This window comes from Hippopotamus amphibius, chromosome 1, assembly GCF_030028045.1.
Source record: "Hippopotamus amphibius kiboko isolate mHipAmp2 chromosome 1, mHipAmp2.hap2, whole genome shotgun sequence".
NCBI lineage: Eukaryota > Metazoa > Chordata > Mammalia > Artiodactyla > Hippopotamidae > Hippopotamus > Hippopotamus amphibius.
In genome coordinates this window covers 101,592,496-101,611,071 of record NC_080186.1, presented here as the reverse complement: position 1 = coordinate 101,611,071, position 18,576 = coordinate 101,592,496, and the positions used below count along the sequence as shown (strand labels likewise).

The 18,576-nt window shown below is 40.7% G+C and overlaps 1 protein-coding gene and 1 long non-coding RNA gene across 6 annotated transcripts in view; one reads left to right on the top strand and one right to left on the bottom strand.

The window, feature by feature from the left end:
* The window catches only part of SLC22A15 (solute carrier family 22 member 15), an 83,835-nt gene extending 83,165 nt beyond the window's left edge, over window positions 1-670 (bottom strand). The window contains exon 1 of the mRNA XM_057719803.1: window positions 410-670. Coding sequence (XP_057575786.1) covers window positions 410-496 — 87 coding nt within the window. The 5' untranslated portion in view covers window positions 497-670. The remainder of the gene's footprint in view (window positions 1-409) is intronic.
* Window positions 51-17,991, top strand: LOC130843905 (uncharacterized). 5 transcript variants are annotated; one of them, XR_009051101.1, is made up of 5 exons: window positions 51-439; window positions 2,706-2,783; window positions 3,967-4,109; window positions 8,687-8,778; window positions 15,272-16,673. It is a non-coding gene; the product is annotated as an uncharacterized LOC130843905 (long non-coding RNA). The 5 variants fall into 5 exon arrangements; XR_009051102.1 differs by lacking the exons at window positions 2,706-2,783; window positions 3,967-4,109 and adding an exon at window positions 17,977-17,991 and having other exon boundaries at window positions 196-439; window positions 15,272-15,420; XR_009051096.1 differs by lacking the exons at window positions 2,706-2,783; window positions 3,967-4,109 and adding an exon at window positions 16,686-17,151 and having other exon boundaries at window positions 202-439; window positions 15,272-15,420.
* Window positions 17,992-18,576: the final 585 nt, after the last annotated feature.

The following is an 18,576-nucleotide window of genomic DNA, read 5'->3' as shown; positions in this document are numbered from 1 at the left end:
TTAGAAATTCCCTTTCGTATCCACAGCTTATTCCAGATAACAACGGGATTTAGCATCTCTTACTAACCAGCTCGCCGGCGTAAGTCCCCCCCGCCCCCTTCCCCACTTGAGGTGAGGGGAGCAGGGCGCCTACGGGGCGAGGATCCGAGGCTTGGGCGGGCACTAAGCTTGACAGGCCGGCCGGCGACCTTGGCTTTCCGGGGCCCAGGCCAACGCGCGGCGCCTCGCCCAGCGCTGCCCTCGCGCGGGGTGGAGGTGGAGGCGGAGGCGGGGGAGGCTCGCCACACCTGGGGATCTGCAGAGGCTCGGCATCCGGGCCGGGCGGTGGGGAGCGGGCAGCGGGGTACGCCTCGCCCCGAGCGGCCAGGAAGCGGGGACGTGGGAGCCATCGGAGCAGCGGGGGACTCACCTGCAGCAACACGGCCAGCAGGAAGCACAGGTACATCTGGTAGATGCCCATCTCGCCCACCGCCTGGAACGCCTCCTCCACCTCCATGGCCGGCCGCGCGCTCAACCCCGGCCCAGCCGCCAGCGGGAGCCGGGCCCCAACCCGCCCTCCCGCCGCCCCCGCTCCGGCGCGGCCCTCCCCGGTCGGCTCGGCGCGCGAGCCCCGCGGCGCCCGGTACCCTCTCGGCCCCGCCAGCGAGGAGCGGGGCGCGGCGTGGGGGCGCGGGCGGGGCGGCGGGCGGCGCGTCGGCGCGGGCGGGGCCGGGGGCCGAGCGGGCTTGCGGGACCCGGGCGGGATGCCCGGTACCCGGGCCTCTGGGCTTCCTGTTAAAGACTTTTTTTTTTTTTCTGAGAGGGATGGGTGTCTGCGCCGCTTACAGCGGGAGGAAAGAGGAAGTGGGAAGTGGGCTCCGGCGTAGGCATCCTCTCTGATGGAGAAATACGGGAAGGGCAGCCGCGTCTAAGCCGCAGCCCCTGCTTCTGGGGCGGGGGGCGCGATGACTGTTGGGAGACCTGGTGACCCCTGGCATGATCTGTCCTTTTGTACAAGTCAGTTAAATGCGGGAAGTGGGAATAGGTTCTAGACCCGTCGGAGAAGAGCGCTGTTCAACATTTCTTTCCATCCTGCCCTGTGCAAGCTATGTATGTGGTCAGGCCGCAGGTAACCAAATTCTTTCAAAACCCTGAGGTACATTTGGTTATAGCAATATGCATGAGGTACGAAGGAAATACAGAAGGCGAAAGATTAACTTGTGGGGCAGGACGTGATGCCTGTCATTGTGTTTGAAGGATAAAACAGCAGTTTGAAGGGCTGGAAATGGAGATAGATGCAACAGAACCTAGGGACGCTGGTTACCTGCCTTAAGCCCCCTCATTTCTCCACTTCCTTAGATTGGTTCTAACAGCTGCACAGTATTCCACTGTCCAGGCCATGGCACCCAATATAACGTTGAGCAGAGGAGGTGACCAGCTAATGCTTTATCTAGCATTTTACATCTAAAAGAGTGAGATTGGCCTATAATTTTCTTTTCTTGTTACTGTTCTTGTCTGGATTTGGCTGTGAGATTATAGTCGTTTAGTAAAATGAATTGGAAGTATCTGGTAAAAACTCTTCTTTAAACCATCTGGACTTGGCTTGTTTTGCAGGGGGAGCCTTTTTATTACAGAGATGGATAGAAAGATAGAGACATAGAGAGATTTATGTCACATTTTTATGGCTTTTTTTCCTTGAATATGTTTTTTTCTAGAAGTGTTACTATTTTATCTAGTTTTTCTGTTGTTTTTGGAATAAACTTGTTCATCTTGTTCTCTTAGGGTTTTTAAAATCATGCTCTAGCTGTATTTATGCCCCATTTTTTATCCTTAATAGTGTTCATTTTTATTGTGCCATTCTTAGCAGTCTTGCCAGAAGCTTGCCTACTTTATTATTTTTTGAAGAACCAATTTTTATTTTGTGCTTTTTCTTTATGTCTTTGTCTTCTATTTTATGGAATATATGAACTCTTTTCTTTACTTATTTTTGCTAGTCTGTAATTCTCTTACTACCTACATGACAAAAGTTTAGCTTTTTGCTTTCAATTTTCCTTTTATAAGAGTAATTATACATAAGACTATGCATTTCTCTCTAGGTACTACTTTGCTCTACTCCACAAGTTTTGTCATGTGGTACTTTCATTGTCTTTAGTTTTAAATACTCCATGACATTGTAATGTCCTCTGTAACCAATGAGCTATTTGTTCATATTTCTTTTAGTTTCCACTTAAAGGTCATTGTTGTCTTTGAACCATCTTTTTATCGTTGATTACTAACTTAAATGCTTTGTGAACAGAGATGATATTAAATCTTGGAAATTGTTTGAATTTTCTTGTGACCTAGTATATGATCATTTTAGAAAAGTGTACTGAATGTACTGAAAATACTCTCCATTTCTTTGGGTGCAAGGTTCTTTATGTATTAGATCAACCTTGTTAATTTTATTAAAGTAGTTTATCTTACTACTAAATTTTACTTTGCTGGATGTATCAGTTTTTAGTAAATGTCTCAAAATCTTCCAAAATGGGCATTTTTGTTTTTATAGGTTTCTTTTTATTTGTGAAAGTTTATGAAAGCACCAATTGAATCATTCCTTTTATCATGATAAAACACCTCTTTTTCTTTTAATGCTTTTTTTCTTAATTTTTATTTTGTCTAATGTTAATATTGCTGTGTCAGTTTTTGTTGTTATTTTTCTTATAATCCCTTTATTTTCATCCTTTCAGTTTTGTTATATTCTAGACATGTTTATGGAAGGAGGGATTTTTTGTCTATCCAATTTTGTAGTCTCTGTCTTTTAACAGGTGAGTTAAATCCAGTTATACTTATTGTGAATGATATATTTAGAATAACTTCTACTATTTTGTGTTTTATGTTTACCATTGTCTTTATTTCCTGGACATCTGTTGAAGTCTTAAAGCCATTTTTATATGGTTCTTCTTTCTTTCTGCTATTTTTGGGAGCTACAGATTGTAGTATTATTGTTATTATTATTGATTTTATTATTATTATTTTAGTAGTTACTCAACATTTTTATTATTATTATTTTTTTTTAAATATCCAGGGCAGTTTTTTAAAATTAATTAATTAATTAATTTGTTTATTGGCTGCACTGGGTCTTTGTTGCTGCACACAGGCTTTCTCTAATTGCAGTGAGTGGGAGCTACTCTTCATTGTGGTGCGCTGGCTCCTCATTGTGGTGGCTTCTCTTGTTGCAGAGCACAGGCTCTAGGCATGTGGGCTTCAGTAGTTGCAGCACATGGGCTCAGTAATTGTGGCTCATGGGCTCTAGAGCACAGGCTCAATAGTTGTGGCGCATGGGTGTAGTTGCTCCATGGAATGTGGGATCTTCCTGGAGCAGCATCGGCAGGTGGATTCTTAACCACTGAGCCACCTAGGAAGTCCCTCCTCAACATTTTAACATCCACGTAACTATGCACTGTTCTACAATGTTGATAGTTATTTAATATACTTATTCTCTTCTCAAACTACATGAGATTCCAAGAATGCTTTATCAGAGAAAACATAGGAGGACATAAAATGTTATGTTCTGAAAAGCTTTTGTAGGTGATTCAAGAAGTGACTATTGTGGTGCCAAAACACTGATGAAGAAGACTAATGTGAAGTGTTTTAATAAAAAACTTTCATTGTTAAGGAAAATTATCCTGCACTTGGAAATAATAAGAAAGCAAGAAGAAGACTATATGTCCTTTCAAAGTAGAAATAAAGCATTACTCAACAAGCCCACCCCCAGGATTATTTAATTATTTAATTCAGTAGGAAAAGTTACCTGTGTTTGACCTGGCTATTTGCTATGAATTAGAGTCTAGATACTGTGCAGTTACATGTAAATTTGTAGACTTTTGTTTGGTGGAGATGTAAATGATTATCTTTAATAGGAAAGATAATAAACTATTATTTCATTGCCCTGCAAAACATAACTGTTTTATATATAACCTAGCAATCTTTTTTTTTTTTTTTTCCTAGAAATAACCAGTTCTTCTTAGAACCAGCTTTACCATCCTCCTGGATCCTTCATCAATTAAAATAAAATCATTGACATGTGTTCATTCTGTATGGCTAAGAGAGTCATATTTTTAACTTCTGAAATTTTCCTTTGATATTATGATGTGAGTGAAAAAATTATAAATCAATATTTTATGATATCTAGCTAAATTAATGAAGTGTTAAGTAGAAACTGGGTTATTTCATGTTACTCACTAAAGTTTATATATTTTAAGTGGGTCAGAAACTTTCCTACATAACCAGTGTTAACTCACACTGTATTGGAACACATATGCTAAAAGCAGTTTGGTTATTGTGAGAACAGAAATTACAACCTGGGGAGTGTCAGAAATGAGGTCTGTGGGTTAATAGAGGCCAGGTATGCAGTGCCAAGGAGCTTCAACTTTTCCTACAGGTGATGGGGACCACCGAAGTGTTTTTTAAGGTTGAGTGGTATGATTTCTAAAAGATGATTTGGCAGCAAAGGAAAATGCACATAACACCAGTTGAGACACTGTTGTAAGGCCCAGGCAGGACCCAGTGAGGGCCTGAGAGCTTAAACCAGGACGATGATAATAGGGATTGAGAAGTGAAGTCAAATTTAAGGTAAAATCTGCAAAAATTGGTAGTGATTGACTTTGCAGAAGCATAAGAGAGAGAAATCAGCAATGATTCCTATGTTTCTGGCATCAATAACTGGGAAAATGGAGGTTGTACTATTAACTGAGGTAGGGAAACACAGAAGGTAGAGTAGGTTGGTGGTGATAGGTTGAAGGGCCTGAGACAGGAATGGTGGGGCCGAGAGGCATTGCTCTTTTAAATGGTCGTTGCCCCTTTAAGATCCTGCCCTTCCCCCCTTAACCCACCCAGGCCCCTGCTGGATTTCTTTGCCCTAATTTACAGTGCGTGCCAGAGCCTCTGAGCATGCGCTGGAGGAAGAGCAGGACTAATTAAAGGTCTCCTGAGGCTCAAGGTATTGCATCTGTGGCTCTTAGCAAAGAGTTCCATTTTGAGAGCATGTTTTCCCCATCTGACCATTCTTTACTCATTTTTCTTTTTCTTGAGTCCTTTCCTACTATAATTTTATAGTACCTGTATTTCTGTTTATAATTCAGAAGTAATGAACATCTGGGGTTTTTTTAATAATAAAAAATTAAAATGATGTTTAAAATAGTGTCTATCAAATATACACTTGTTGGGATGTGAGAGGAAGAAAGGTAAACTTTTATCTGGTAAATTACGTAAAGCCTTGAAGCAAATATACTCAGTCATTATCATCTTCATTCTTTTATTGTAAAACCTGCTCACCTAACCACTGTGTCATGCCTTTTGCTTCATTGGTAATTTGGTGTCCCAGAAGGCTACTGAAATTTGGCATGCAAGAAAATAGACTTCATGTGTGTTGTGTTGCCTCAAATCCTTGGAAATCAGTGCTGTATGCCAGCCTTAGTGCACCCAGAGTTAGTCTTTTTAAAAAATCTGAGGAACATTTTTCCTTCTGCATAAGCCTTTGTGCTAAGATAACTATTGTTGATATGTTACAGCAACATACCTTAATAAAGACCTCTGTCAGCATTAAGTTGATATAAACACAGAGAATGTGATGAGAGTGACCAGATTACAAGGAATCCAGATTTTGAGGACAGATGTCTGGGAGGAAGGAGCAAGAAGACAAAGGGAGGAAAAGCAAAAAGAAAATAGAATTAGCAGTGAGATGGACATGTCTCCGTCATCTGGCCTCCCAAACCAGCAACTATCATTCAAAAATCATCCGTAAATGGGTGAAAGCGTATACTAAAATAGAACTAAATTTAATTTGGAGGAATTGGCCATTTCCATGTCTCAAACCTTAGCAATAAAAGAGTATGAATAGAGTTAGGTCTAAAATTCAGGAGGTTACAGCAGAGAGAGATGAAATATGAGGGAAATTAGCCATTAATTATGTTTGAATTTAGATCGTAGAGTGTTTTGCTTGCTGAGTCCAATTTTACATGCAGTCCCAAGAGGCACTGAGTTTAGATAATAGGACATTCATTTAATTCAACAGATTCATTCCTGAGTGCCCAACTTTAATGAAAATGTCAGGGTTGTTGTTGCTGTTACTGCCGCTATGCTGCTGCTATTTCTTACGTAGGAGAGTTCTACAACTAGAGAATACAGACTGAAATGATGAATTTGCCATACACATGGGGGTTGATCAGTTGAGGCTATGATTCAGTAGGATGGATAAAAATTTGCCAAATGCCCCAGAGTTCCCCAGGATTAAAATCTGGATGCTATTGGAATTGCCTGAACAGCTTGAGTTGGTTGGGTGTGGCACAAACATGATAATAACTTGCATATCAAGAGTCAACCCCAACTGGGCTTTCAAAATAAAACCTGCAATTTACATTGCCTTCAGAAAGTAGGAAGCCAAAGTAGATTTCAGAGAATCAAGTTGGATCCACTGGATCTACTCAGTCTCAGAAAGAAGTCACCAATCCTGAAACCACTCTGAAAATCGTTAAGTATGAGAATTCATTCAACGAATGCGTCCTGAGCAACCACTATGTCCTGGGCACATTGTTGTAGGTGTGAGGAATACAGGGTTAAACCAACAAAGCCTCTCCTTCTCCCTAGGGGCACTTGCCTTCCAGTGAAGACTTTCTTCTTAGCTGCAATACTGGATGGGGTAGCTGGGGTGAAAGCAAGGAGGAGGAGGGGGAGGAGGAGGAAGAGGAGGAGGGGGAGGAGGAGTTGTTGATTCTGGAAATGGCATACCTCCTTCACTATCTGATCATGAAGTGGACTCCAGGTTAAAATATAACAATATGAACCAAGTAGATTATAAAGAAGGATAGTATCCATTATGTCTTCTTCAGTCTAAAAGCTCTTGTCCCTATGTTTATCTGCCTTAAGCAGAATTAGCCAGATCTTATTATCTCCCTATAGTAGTGAAAGTCGCTTAGTAGAAAGTTACATTAGTGCACAAATTCACATGATTTTCAGAACCAAGTTAATCCTTAATTTACTGGCATCCAGCTATTTGAGCCTGAAGATCATATTGCATCTTAAATGATATAAACTCATCTTCCTAAGTTTTCATTTGAATGAGAAGAGTATCTTATTCTCAGCAATACAGAGCAAATCAAATCCTCCTGTCAATTATCTGTTCCAACACAAGATTTGGAAGTCTCAGTTTTATTTGCCCCTCCTACCAGGCCTGAGATTCTTCTTTCACCTTTTTCTAATAAAGAAATTTTTTAATAGAATTATAGTTGATTTACAATTTTCTTTTAGTTTCAGGTATACAGCAGAATGATTCAGTTATATGTACATATATATGCTTGTTCAGATTCTTTTCCGTTATACGTTATTAAAAGATATAGAATCTAGTTCCCTGTGCTGTACAGTAGATTGCTGTTGTTTATCTGTTTTATATTTAGTAATGTGTATCTTTTAATCCCAAGTTCCTAATGTATCCCTCCCCAGCTCCTTTTCCCCTTTGGTCACCATACATTTGTTTTCTACGTCTGTGAGTCTGTTTCTGTTTTGTAAATAAGTTCATTTGTGTCATATTTGTAAATGTTTCTTTGTGTCATATTCCTTATATTTGTCCACATATAACCAATAGCATATAGTATTTGTCTTTCTCTGCCTGACTTATGTCACTTAGTATGATAATCCCTAGGCCCATACATATTGCTGCAAATGACATCATTTCATTCTTTTTCCTTCCCCTTTTTTTAGTCAAAGGACCTTGTGCAAACCCAATGAAGTTAATGCTTTCTCTCAGAAAAACGCGGGTACTGGAGAGGGTACACTCACACACACACACATTTTGAATGCCATTCTTTAGAAATCACTAAGCCCACCCCCCAACTTATAAAAATTTTAAATTAAGGCTGTGGGAGTTTAGATAATAGGTTTAAGGTGATTCAGGGACATACTGAAAGTCACATAATTAGTGGCCACGGCAGCAAATAAAACCAAGTTCTCAAAAGTTTGCGGGTTGTGTTTTTGTTTCTTGTTTGTCTGTTTTTACTAACAGAGACCACTGTCTGGTACGGGCCCCATGTCTGAACCATTTTTTCTTATCTAGAAATATTAGTATAGAACAATATTATCTTTGTAACACATTTTGCACTCTGGTTCCTTTGTAAACAAAGTAAATGTATCCCCAGATCCATGATTTTAAGGTTGGGGCTTTAGCTGAATAGGGCCCTCCCTCCCTGTCTCCCAAGCCAGACGCTCTAGTTGGGCACATATAATAACTCGGCGACGTGACTGCAATTGCAAACACGTGCCGAAGGGGTTCTCAGCGTTATGTTTGAAACCAGAGAATGGCATAGCATTGTAGCTTTCCTTTGTGGATTATTCCTTACTCAACACCCATTCTGCTTTTGACCTGAAAAACTGGGCCACAGAGATCTTGCACCATCAGGCGTCTTTCTTATTGGGCTGTGAAAGTCTAGCATATGGCTAATTACAATTTACACCTCCTTAAGTGCTCTAACAATCCACTAAAGGATGTTTTGTCTCTTTGGTTTACTGTTCAGAGCATTTTTTGCAGACAAAGCAGTAAACAGTTCCTTTGGAGGTACTTTTTAATTTTAAATGATGATGGAAGATGATGATCTTCTGTCTGGGGTCTTAATGATGTATTCTCGGCCTGGTCTGTTATATGACTGTGTTCCTAATGATGCGTCATTGCCATTTACAGCATCCTGGTGAACAGCTTGCCTTTTCCTCATCATCTTCTTCCCATGGTGAAGATATGGGACGTGTCTATTGAGGAGAAAGTGAAGAACTAAAGTAAGTGAAAGAGGATGAGATTTTAGGAACAAAATGTCTATGGCATAAAATAAATTAATACAACTGACAATAAAGATATTGGATCAGAGATACCAGAGTCATTTTGTGTTTATGTTTTTATTTTTATCATCGCTCTTTTCAGCTGTGTGTGCATTTGTGAGATAAAAACACACTCTGAGGGCTTCCCTGGTGGCACAGTGGTTAAGAATCTGCCTGCCAATGCAGGGGACACGGGTTCGATTCCTGGGCCGGGAAGATCCCACATGCCGCGGAGCAACTAAGCTCGTGTGCCACAACTAGTGAGCCTGTGCTCTAGAGCCCGCGAGCCACCGCAATGAGAAACCTGCGCACTGCAATGAAGAATAGCCCCCGCTCATCACAGCTAGAGAAAACCTGCACGTAGCAACAAAGACCCAATGCAGCCAAAAATAAAAATAAATAAATCTTTAAACAAAACAAAACAAAAACACACTCTGTTGCAAGGAGATGGGCGGCTCTTGGAATAACATATAATGGAAAGTTATTGCTTTAGACTAAAAATTTAGTTTTTAGTTTGTTGCATGTCAAAATAGAAGCTGGTAATGAGACATCACTTAAGCAGAGAAGTTTTCTGTTCAGGGAAGTGGTTTGCACAGGGAGAAGACATGCTGATGGAGATGTTTTATTTGAAGGTGGATGTAGGAGGTAAGGGTGAATTTAGCCCTGGGCTCTCTTCGGGCCCTGCCAACAGGTGACCAGCTGGCACCAGAAATAAGCATGACAGCTCGGTGCACTCAACTGAGACCCACATTTCTATTTTCCTTCATCCAAGGAGTAGCTAAAAACACAATCTCTAATTCCCTTGCTGGCATGGGGCTGTGCAGACATAAATAAGTTTTCAGTTAAAAGAGTATAAGTAAAAATATGTCCAATCATTTGTAATTTTAAAGTTTAAGCTTTGTGGTAGTGTTTTAGGAACTAAAGTGTTCTATGAATCAAAGTAATATGAGCTCTCATGAGTTCTTGATCGTATGAACAAACTTGGAAAAGCTGATAATATGGGAGATTTTAAATTTGAAAATTCACCTTTGAGATCAATGTTTATGGGATGAATATCCTTAGGGGAGACCTATACCTCCTTAATGGGGATACAGAGCCAGGTGAGACCATCTGGTCTTTCTCCTGTTACCCTAAATTGCTTGATGTGACCAAGAGTCAACATAGCTCTGATAAAGACTCTCACAAATACATCAGATGAGCTCCTGAACTGTAATGTTTTCCTTTTAATTAATATTTCTCTTTTAACTTTAAGTATACCTTTAAAAGTACTCTTAAAGCTCCCAAGGGATGGTTAAAAGAAGCTGGGAAAAGATAACATGGCCAGCAATTATGAGAGTTCTGCCACAATAAGGCTCGGGAATTTTAGACCTTAGGTTCAGATGGAGCAACAGGCAAGTGGACCTGAGACACCAGCCTGTTCAGGAGAACATATAACCTGGTCATCCCTGCAGCTCTAGCCAGCCACTCTGTGCTCAGAGACCAGGAAGTCTTGTACTTTCTATAAACAATGTCAATTCCGGGTAGAAGTGCATGTGGAGTTTTATCACAATCACACCTCCCTCCCTCCTTCCCCAGCACCTGTCCAGGTCACTTTAAACTTTCTTTAAAAATTATATATGACATGGTCCCCGAGGCAATTTTAAAACACTTCCATACAGGGAAACAAAAGCACAAAGTTATAGGAAACAAAAATCTTTTGCAGAAAAGAGGCTGCAGGGCTGGTTATAGCTTTTTTAGGGGGGAGGTGGTGCTTATTGAAAAAGAAATCTTGATATGATTTCTTATGTTTTCTTTTTTATGTTTCACTTCTCTTATAGTCATATTTCCTCCAATATATGGCCATATTTCTAATAACTATTTTGAAGTCTTTGTCTGCTCATCTGCTTATTCTCTTATTTCTTATCTCATTTCAAACACATCTTGTTCTAAAATGACTGCATGATTCCAGACCACTGCCCTGCACCTGCTTCTCTCCCAAGGTTCCTGTCTCGTTGAAAGGCATCATCCAGTTTCTCATGCAAAAAAACTCAAGCATTCTTCTTAAAGCTTCACTCTCAGTGTATGTGAACCATCAAATACAATCATTTTTTTCCTTCTAAATATCTCTTGAATCTGTCCCCAAGATACAACAAGAAACTATTGGTCCTCTAGACATGGTTCTAGAGCGGAAGAGAGATATGTGACCAAGGATGTGCCAGTGGATTTCAGAGTAGAACACGATAAAGGGGACAAGATTGTTCACCTGGCACCCACCTCATACAAGATCTCAGCATACCTTCTTCCCCAAATTCAGATACGTACCAAGGAAGAGGTGGAGAGATACCCTCCCCCCCACCACCAATTGACTGAAGTCAAATTTACAAATTCCAGAAGAATGTGACTTGAGACTGAAATTAACTTCACTTAAAAAATAATACTCTACTTCTTTGCAAAGGAATAAACATCATACTCAATATATGACCAACATCATTGATAAAGACTTGATAGTTAATCTAAATTATAAATAAGTATAAATGCAAAGATTAAGTAGGCTCTGCAATTAGGAAATCTTCATCCTCATCCAAGCCACCATTGTTTCTTGCCTTAAGACCAATAATCACCTTCTGAATGTTCTCTCGCTTTCACTCTTATTTACCTCCAATCCTATTCTCTACACCAAAATGTGGGTGATCTTTTTGAAGTGCAAATGAGCCCATCAATCCTCTGCTTGTGACCCATTAACAGCTTCTCTTTGTTTTTAGAGTCTAAACTCATTTACCAGGGGCTCCAAGGTTACCCATGTGGTCCTCTCTCCTTTATCTTCACTTTCAGTCTCTATGCACTGGACTTCTCACAGCTCCTCTAGTGTCTCAATTCCACAGGACTCCAGCCAGACCTGGAATACTCCTCTTCAGTTCGTCGCTACACACACACCAACCGGGCCAACTCCTATTCCTCCTTCAGTGTCCTGTTTAAGTGCCACTTCCTCCCTGAAGCCTTCCTTTGCCCAGATCAGTCCGGGGACTCCTGTGAGCCACTCTCATTTGCTCGCTGTGATTTTCCCTCATAGCACTTTGCCACCACTGTGCTCCACAAGAGCAGGGCCAGGCTCTCTCCTATCCTCCATACACAGGACCCATGTAGCACCCCAAACAAGGCTGTCTGGCACCAGAGGACATACAGGAAATGTTGAATGAAAGAAAGGTGTCCAGAAAATGAATTCCCACCAAAGTGTTTAAAATGCTCCCTGGAGGGTGGAAGATATTCAGATAAAATTTCCAAACTTAAAGGAATGCATCTCTACTGGTAAGGCTTCAAATACTGGCCTATTTCTTAGCTAGAAACTTAGCTCCTGATACTTCCAGGCTGTTCACCAGGAGAAAGGGACCAGTGATGTCTGCCATTACCCTTGAATCCCTAGGTCATCGGTCCCCTGCCTACCTAACTTCATCTGTACCCTTGTCCTCCCTTGCAGCTATGGTCTGCCCAGATGAGTTTGTTTCCATCTCTGACATACACTAAGCTTTTGCCCCACCTGTGTCCTTGGATGCTATCTCTCTATATGGAATGCTCTCTTCCCCCCACCTTGCTCTTTATAAGATAAATGGCACTTCCTGAAACAGGTCAGCTCTGTTATTCCCTGGCATTGTACTCTCTTTATCTCTGTCACAGCATTTAACCACAGTTGGTCCTTTTATGCATGTATGTGTTTACTTGCTTTAGTCCATCTCCTTTACTAATCTGTAAGTGAAGGCAGGGACCATATTGACCTTGTTCTCTGCTGTTCTGCCAGGATCTAACATAGTGCCTTGGGCATAGCTGGTTCTCAAGAAGTATTTGTTGAATAAATGACTTAATATTTGTAATAATCCATGAGCTGATAGCTATATTTATTATTATACCATACATGGTTTCACAAGGAAAGTTGGAATGTCTTTGTTAACATTATGGAGGTTTGGCAAGTCAGACACAAAAGTACATCTGAAGTTGCATTTGGATGGGTTGCTAACTCAGGATGGAGGATATTGGGAGAGGAAGGGCAAGGAAGGACAAGGGGATGGAGAATCCAAGGCTAGAGAGATGGAAAAAAGGTAAGGAAAGATGAGGGGGCAAATGCCACTTAGAGCACTTTACCCTTTGATCTGTGTTCTCCCAAGACCTTTATCTTAGAGATTTCTATTTTCCATGCTGTAGGCCTATAAAAATTAATGTGATTGAAGGGAAAAAAATTCAGCCCCTAGGTTAATTTTGTGAAGTCACTGGGATCCTTTATTAGGGTCCTACTGCTGTCACTACACAGTGCCACAATGTAGTGGCTGAATACAACAGAAGTTTACTCTCTTACAGTTCTGGAGGCCCGAAGTCTGCAATGAGTCTAATGGGACTAAAATCAAGGTGTCTGCAGAGCTCTTTCCTTCTTGAGGCTCCAGGGGAAAATCTGTCCCCTGCCCCTTCCAGCTTCTGGCAGCTGCCCGCATTCTGTGGCTTGTGTTACATCACTTGGGTCCCTGCTTCGTGGTCTGTAGTCTTCATGCCTTCTCTTTTGTAGCCAAATCTCCCTTTACTTTTTTCTTGTAAGGAAACTTGTGACTACATTTAGGGCCGCCTGGATAATCCAGGATAATCTCCCTATGTCAGGATCCTTAATCACACCTGCAGAGTCCCTTTTGCAATCTAAGGTCACGTTTCCAGCTTCCAAGGATTAGGATGTTTGTGACTTTGAGGGCCATTACTCAGCCTACCATGGGTCCATTTCAAATTTGAATTTCTATCATATTGTCTCTTTAAAAAAGCAAGTGCTTTGTTTGGGGTTTGATTTATTTATTTATTTATTTTTAATTTATTTATTTATTGGCTGCGTTGGGTCTTCATTGCTGCACACAGGCTTTCTCTAGTTGCTGAGAGCGGGGGCTACTCTTCATTGTGGTGCACAGGCTCCTCATTGTAGTGGCTTCTCTTATTGTGGAGCACGGGCCCTAGGCATGTGGGCTTCAATAGTTGTGGCACATGGCCTCAATAGTTGTGGCTCATGGGCCTTAGAGCACAGGCTCAGTAGTTGTGGCGCACGGGCTTAGTTGCTCTGTGGCATGTGGAATCTTCCCAGAGCAGGGCTCGAACCCGTGTCCCCTCCATTGGCAGGCGGATTCTTTGCCACTGCGCCACCTAGGAAGTTCAGGTTTGGTTTATTTTTAGAACTCTGTCTCTTCATCATTGTTCTTCATTTCTTCAGAGCGCTAGCAATTCTCAATGCTAACCAAACCAGCTCTAAGCGTAGTCCTCTCATTTCTCATAGACCAAAACTTTGTTTTTATAAGAAAGAGAAAGTATATCCCAAACCAACAAAACACTTCAGTTTTGTTTTACATCAGGCATTTCTTTTGAAAGGCACCTCCAGTGAAACTAAAGTAAATATTTATCTGATTAAAGGTTTTAGAGATGACAAAAAATAAAACTTCCAGAGATTTCTGCTAGGCAAAGTCCTGAGCAACACAGGTTTAAATGTTTCTTCTTTTAATAGATCTAGTCCCATTTACTTAGAAAGTAGAAATTCACTGTAGGGGGTTTTTTGCTTTTCTGCTTTGACTCCACAGAAGCGGTGCTTGAAAATCAACTTAAATGGAATTTGCCCTTTAGGCCGTTATCTCATAACCCTGAAAACCTGCTAAACGACATATCCCCAGGTTAAGTCAAGCTTCTGACGGAAATGACTTTAATGACCGCTCCCTGAAGGCACATAATTTGAGAGCTTGAGTGCAGAGCCTGGAGCTGCTCTTTGATGGAGACCTAAGTTTCCGCCACAACCATGCAGGGGGGAAGCTATTCCTGGAAAGAACCCCAGCTTTCTCAGCTCAGTTCATGGACATGAATTAGTTACTTCCAGCCTCCTGCTGTCCAAATAGAAACATAATATAAGCATTATATTTAAATAGTAATTAACATTTTTCTAGTAGGCACATTAAACATAGCAAAAAGAATGTGAAATTAATTTTAATGATATAGTTCACTTAACCCATTATATGCAAAATATTATTTCAACATGAATCAATAAAATAATTACTGAGAAATTTTAGTTCCTTTTAAAGTTTTTTTCATATTAAATCTTGATTCTGGTGTATATCATACACCTCCAGCACATCTCGGTTTGGATCAGCCCCGTTTCAAGCGCTCAGAAGCCAATACAGCTAGCAGCTACTGTGTGGGTTACGTAGCATTTTTGGATGATTAACAAAACTTTAGTCAATAGTAGTTCTTTGCCATCATAGATGCATGCTTTTACTTCTTTATATACTTTCTGGTTTTATTGTATTTTTGCTTAGTAGTTTTTTTGTTAGATGTAAATCTTTGTTTTTAAAAGATCTTTTAAGATTTTTGTTATATTTCAATGGGAAACAAGAACTTTCTCTTAAGCGATGAAAGTCAGAGGATAACCCATGTACTAAAAATGAGATTAAATGATTTTTATTCCCCTGGTTAGCTTCACAGATGCTCTCTGAGCCCTTCAAGAAGATCTCCAAGTCCTTGGCCGGAAAGACACACATGGGAAATGGTGATGGAACTATACCACAGCTGCTCTAGCAAAGCCACATGCCTCCCAAGACAGCAGTAACACCTTCTCAACACAAGGTCGGGGCAGATTTTGGAATAAACTTGTTTTCTTATATCTGAGATTCCTCAGCCTCTGCCTAAAGAAATAGCCCTGAACTGAGACTCAGGATACTTGGCTTTCTTAGCTACTTGGGAGACCTTGGGTAACTTATTTAAATTCTCTGAGCCTCAGGGTGCTCATGAGTAAAATGATGAAGCCAGAATAGATCCATGGTTTTCTAACACTAAGCAGTGAACTTGCCTTCCAAACAAAACTTTACAAATCCCAATACATTAAACAGATCCAAGTGGAGCTGCTCTGACAGCAGTCAGGGCAGGGAGTTGTAGGAGATGGGGATACAAACAGGAGCACGGTGGACCAGGGCCCCAGTGCCTCAACGTTCCTTTTGCATCTGAGGCGCAGTTTGAAAACCTGAATAAATGGTCTCCGCTGTAGCTTTCAGCATCAAATGTTCTAATTCCGGTATTCTCCATTATACTCTGTCAGCCAGTGCTGTCAATTAACAAGCTATAGACTAAGAACAAACTAGGTGGAGGATCACTCCCAAGAGGTTTAAGGCTGGTGTAGGGCTTGCATATATTCTAAGTACTTTTCCTTTAGGGCCCCACTACCCTACCCTATAAAATATCAAACACGTAATTTTCTTTTGGCATTTGACAGACAATTTTTTTCAGGTAAACATTTCTGAAAGTCCTTAAAAAACTCAGAGGCTGAAGGTACCATGCCTTCAGCTCCTGATGGATAAATAGCCCAGGGGAAGGAATCTCAGTGTTAGGTCTCCTCGGGTCCAATTTTCTTTATTTCCAGTGATGGAACGTGATGGAGCAGAATTGGCCAATGTGCAAAACTGTCCATTTCCTTCAGCAACTCTTTTTTTTTAACCCCCAATAATTCCTATCTTGCAGCTAGACTATGAAAAGAGCTAGTCTAGGATATCAAAACCATGAGCAAATCAATGAAAGGAAATAGGAGCTATGGAAAAATTGTGGTAGAACTGAAGCTCAGTAAATGTTAAAATATCTGATCTGAACCTGAATATTTCAGGGTATGTGACCATTGACATAATCAATAATGTCTGACTGATATTCCTGAGTGAAGAAATACCTAATTTTAGGACAAATAAAATAATTATTAGATGATGAACTTCTTTTGTTTTTCTAATCTGACTGCCTGTTAGTAATATTATTAAATGTAGGCAATATTTTACTTTGTGGCATTATCAGAGAATGAGATATTCTACTTGAACAAAAAGGAAATTAACCCTTTTCTTAAACCCATATAGATTCCTGCATTTAACTAAGCCCTGTGGTGATTTCTTGATATCTTTACTGAAGGTCACATCTCTCAAAGCATTCACTGCTTGACGATCACAGCTGAGGCGTGGGAGGAAGTTCCCTTTTCCTGACAAGATGACAAACTTTGTTTTGTCCCTCCATCTCAGCTTTAGGGATGCCAACGTAATGAAAGAGAGGTTAATGAACTGGCCAAACGATCCAAACAAACGACAACATCAAGAGAGAAACAAAACAAACAAAATAGCCGAGAGAGAAAAAAATAAACATAAGCAAAGGTCTTAATAATTTAGGGAAATAACTGGAAGAATAAAAATAGAATGTGTAACTTTTTGACTCCTTGTTATGGTCTCCGTCTCTGCTGAAATTCCCCTGTGCTTCTTGTCCTCCTTTTCCATTAGATCCTTTAGCATATGCATCACAGTTATTTAAAGTCCCGGTCTGATAATTTGAATATCTGGATCAGATTCTTTGGTTGCTTTATGTCTTGGCACTGTTTTTCTTACCCTTGATTCTCATATGTCCTATAATTTTTTTTTTTTTTTAGTTCTATGACCTTTTTGAAATTAAAAAAATTTTAATACAAATTTTAAAAGTTACCTTCCATTTACAGTTATTACAAAATACTGGCTATGTTCTCCATGTTTTACAAAGACATACTTGAGCCTGTCTTACACCCAGTAGTTTGCATCTCCCACTCCTCCTCCCTAAGGTTGCCCCTCCCCCCTCTCCCCACTGGTAACCACTAGCTGGTTCTCTGTATCTGTGAGTCTGCTTCTTTTATGTTATAGTCACTAGCTGGTTGTATTTGTTAGATTTCACATATCACTGATATCATACAGTGTTTCTCTTTCTCTGTTTGATGTATGCCCTGTATTTTTTTTTACTGAATGCTGGACCTTGTGTGTAGAGGAACAGTTGAGTCTGAGATAAATAGTATTTATGTCCAGAAATAGGTAAGCTTCTTTTTGTGACAGGCCATAGATATAGAGGGTTAAGTCAGTCTAGTCAGGAGTTGAGCTGAGTGTACCACAGGATTTCTGTTCAGTTAAGGAAAGTTGAGCATAGATAATAAAAAGGTGATGAATTGCGAGAAGATATTTCCAATATCCAACATTAGCAAGTGCTACAGCTCTAAAATATATAAGAAACAACTTCAAATCAACAACAACAAAAAGACAGGATGCCCGATAGAAGAACAGTCAAAATATACATACAGACAATTCTCAGAAAAGACATAGGCCTAGCTAACAAGCATATGCTCAATCTCACTCTCCCCAGAAACGAAAATTTAAAACACTATTGTCGCCCATCAGATTGGCAAAAATTTTTAAAGTCTGACGACACAGGGTGTTGACAAAGGTGTGGGGAAACAGGAGCCCTCATGGTCTGCCAGCATGTGTGCAAGCTTGTGAGCAGGTGACCACCAATCCGTGAATTTAGGTAAGTAACCCATTCCTGACTATACGTCTCTGGGAAACTAATTCCCGCACAGGACTGAAGAAAAACATTGCCCAGCATGTATGACACACTCAGTAACTAAATGTATGTTGAGTGAAAGTCTGAAAGTGTTCATCACAACATTGTTTTTGGAACGTGGAGTTGAGGCAACCCAATCATCCATTATTAGAAGAACAGGAAAGTAAAACCTATAGAGCATCCGACAGTACAGCGGCTAACATTGGTCAAATCGCTGCAGTGTGCCAGGCAGCCTTGTAAGTGCTCCATGTGTATTGACATGATTGCCCTCACAACGACGCTGTCAGGTGTTTATTTCCTGACATTTTCATGATGCAGGAGGTCATGCAGACAATAGGCGGAAGACCTGGGTCGGAACGCAGACACCTGGCTCCAGCAGCCAAGGGCTGAGCCACCTGGGAC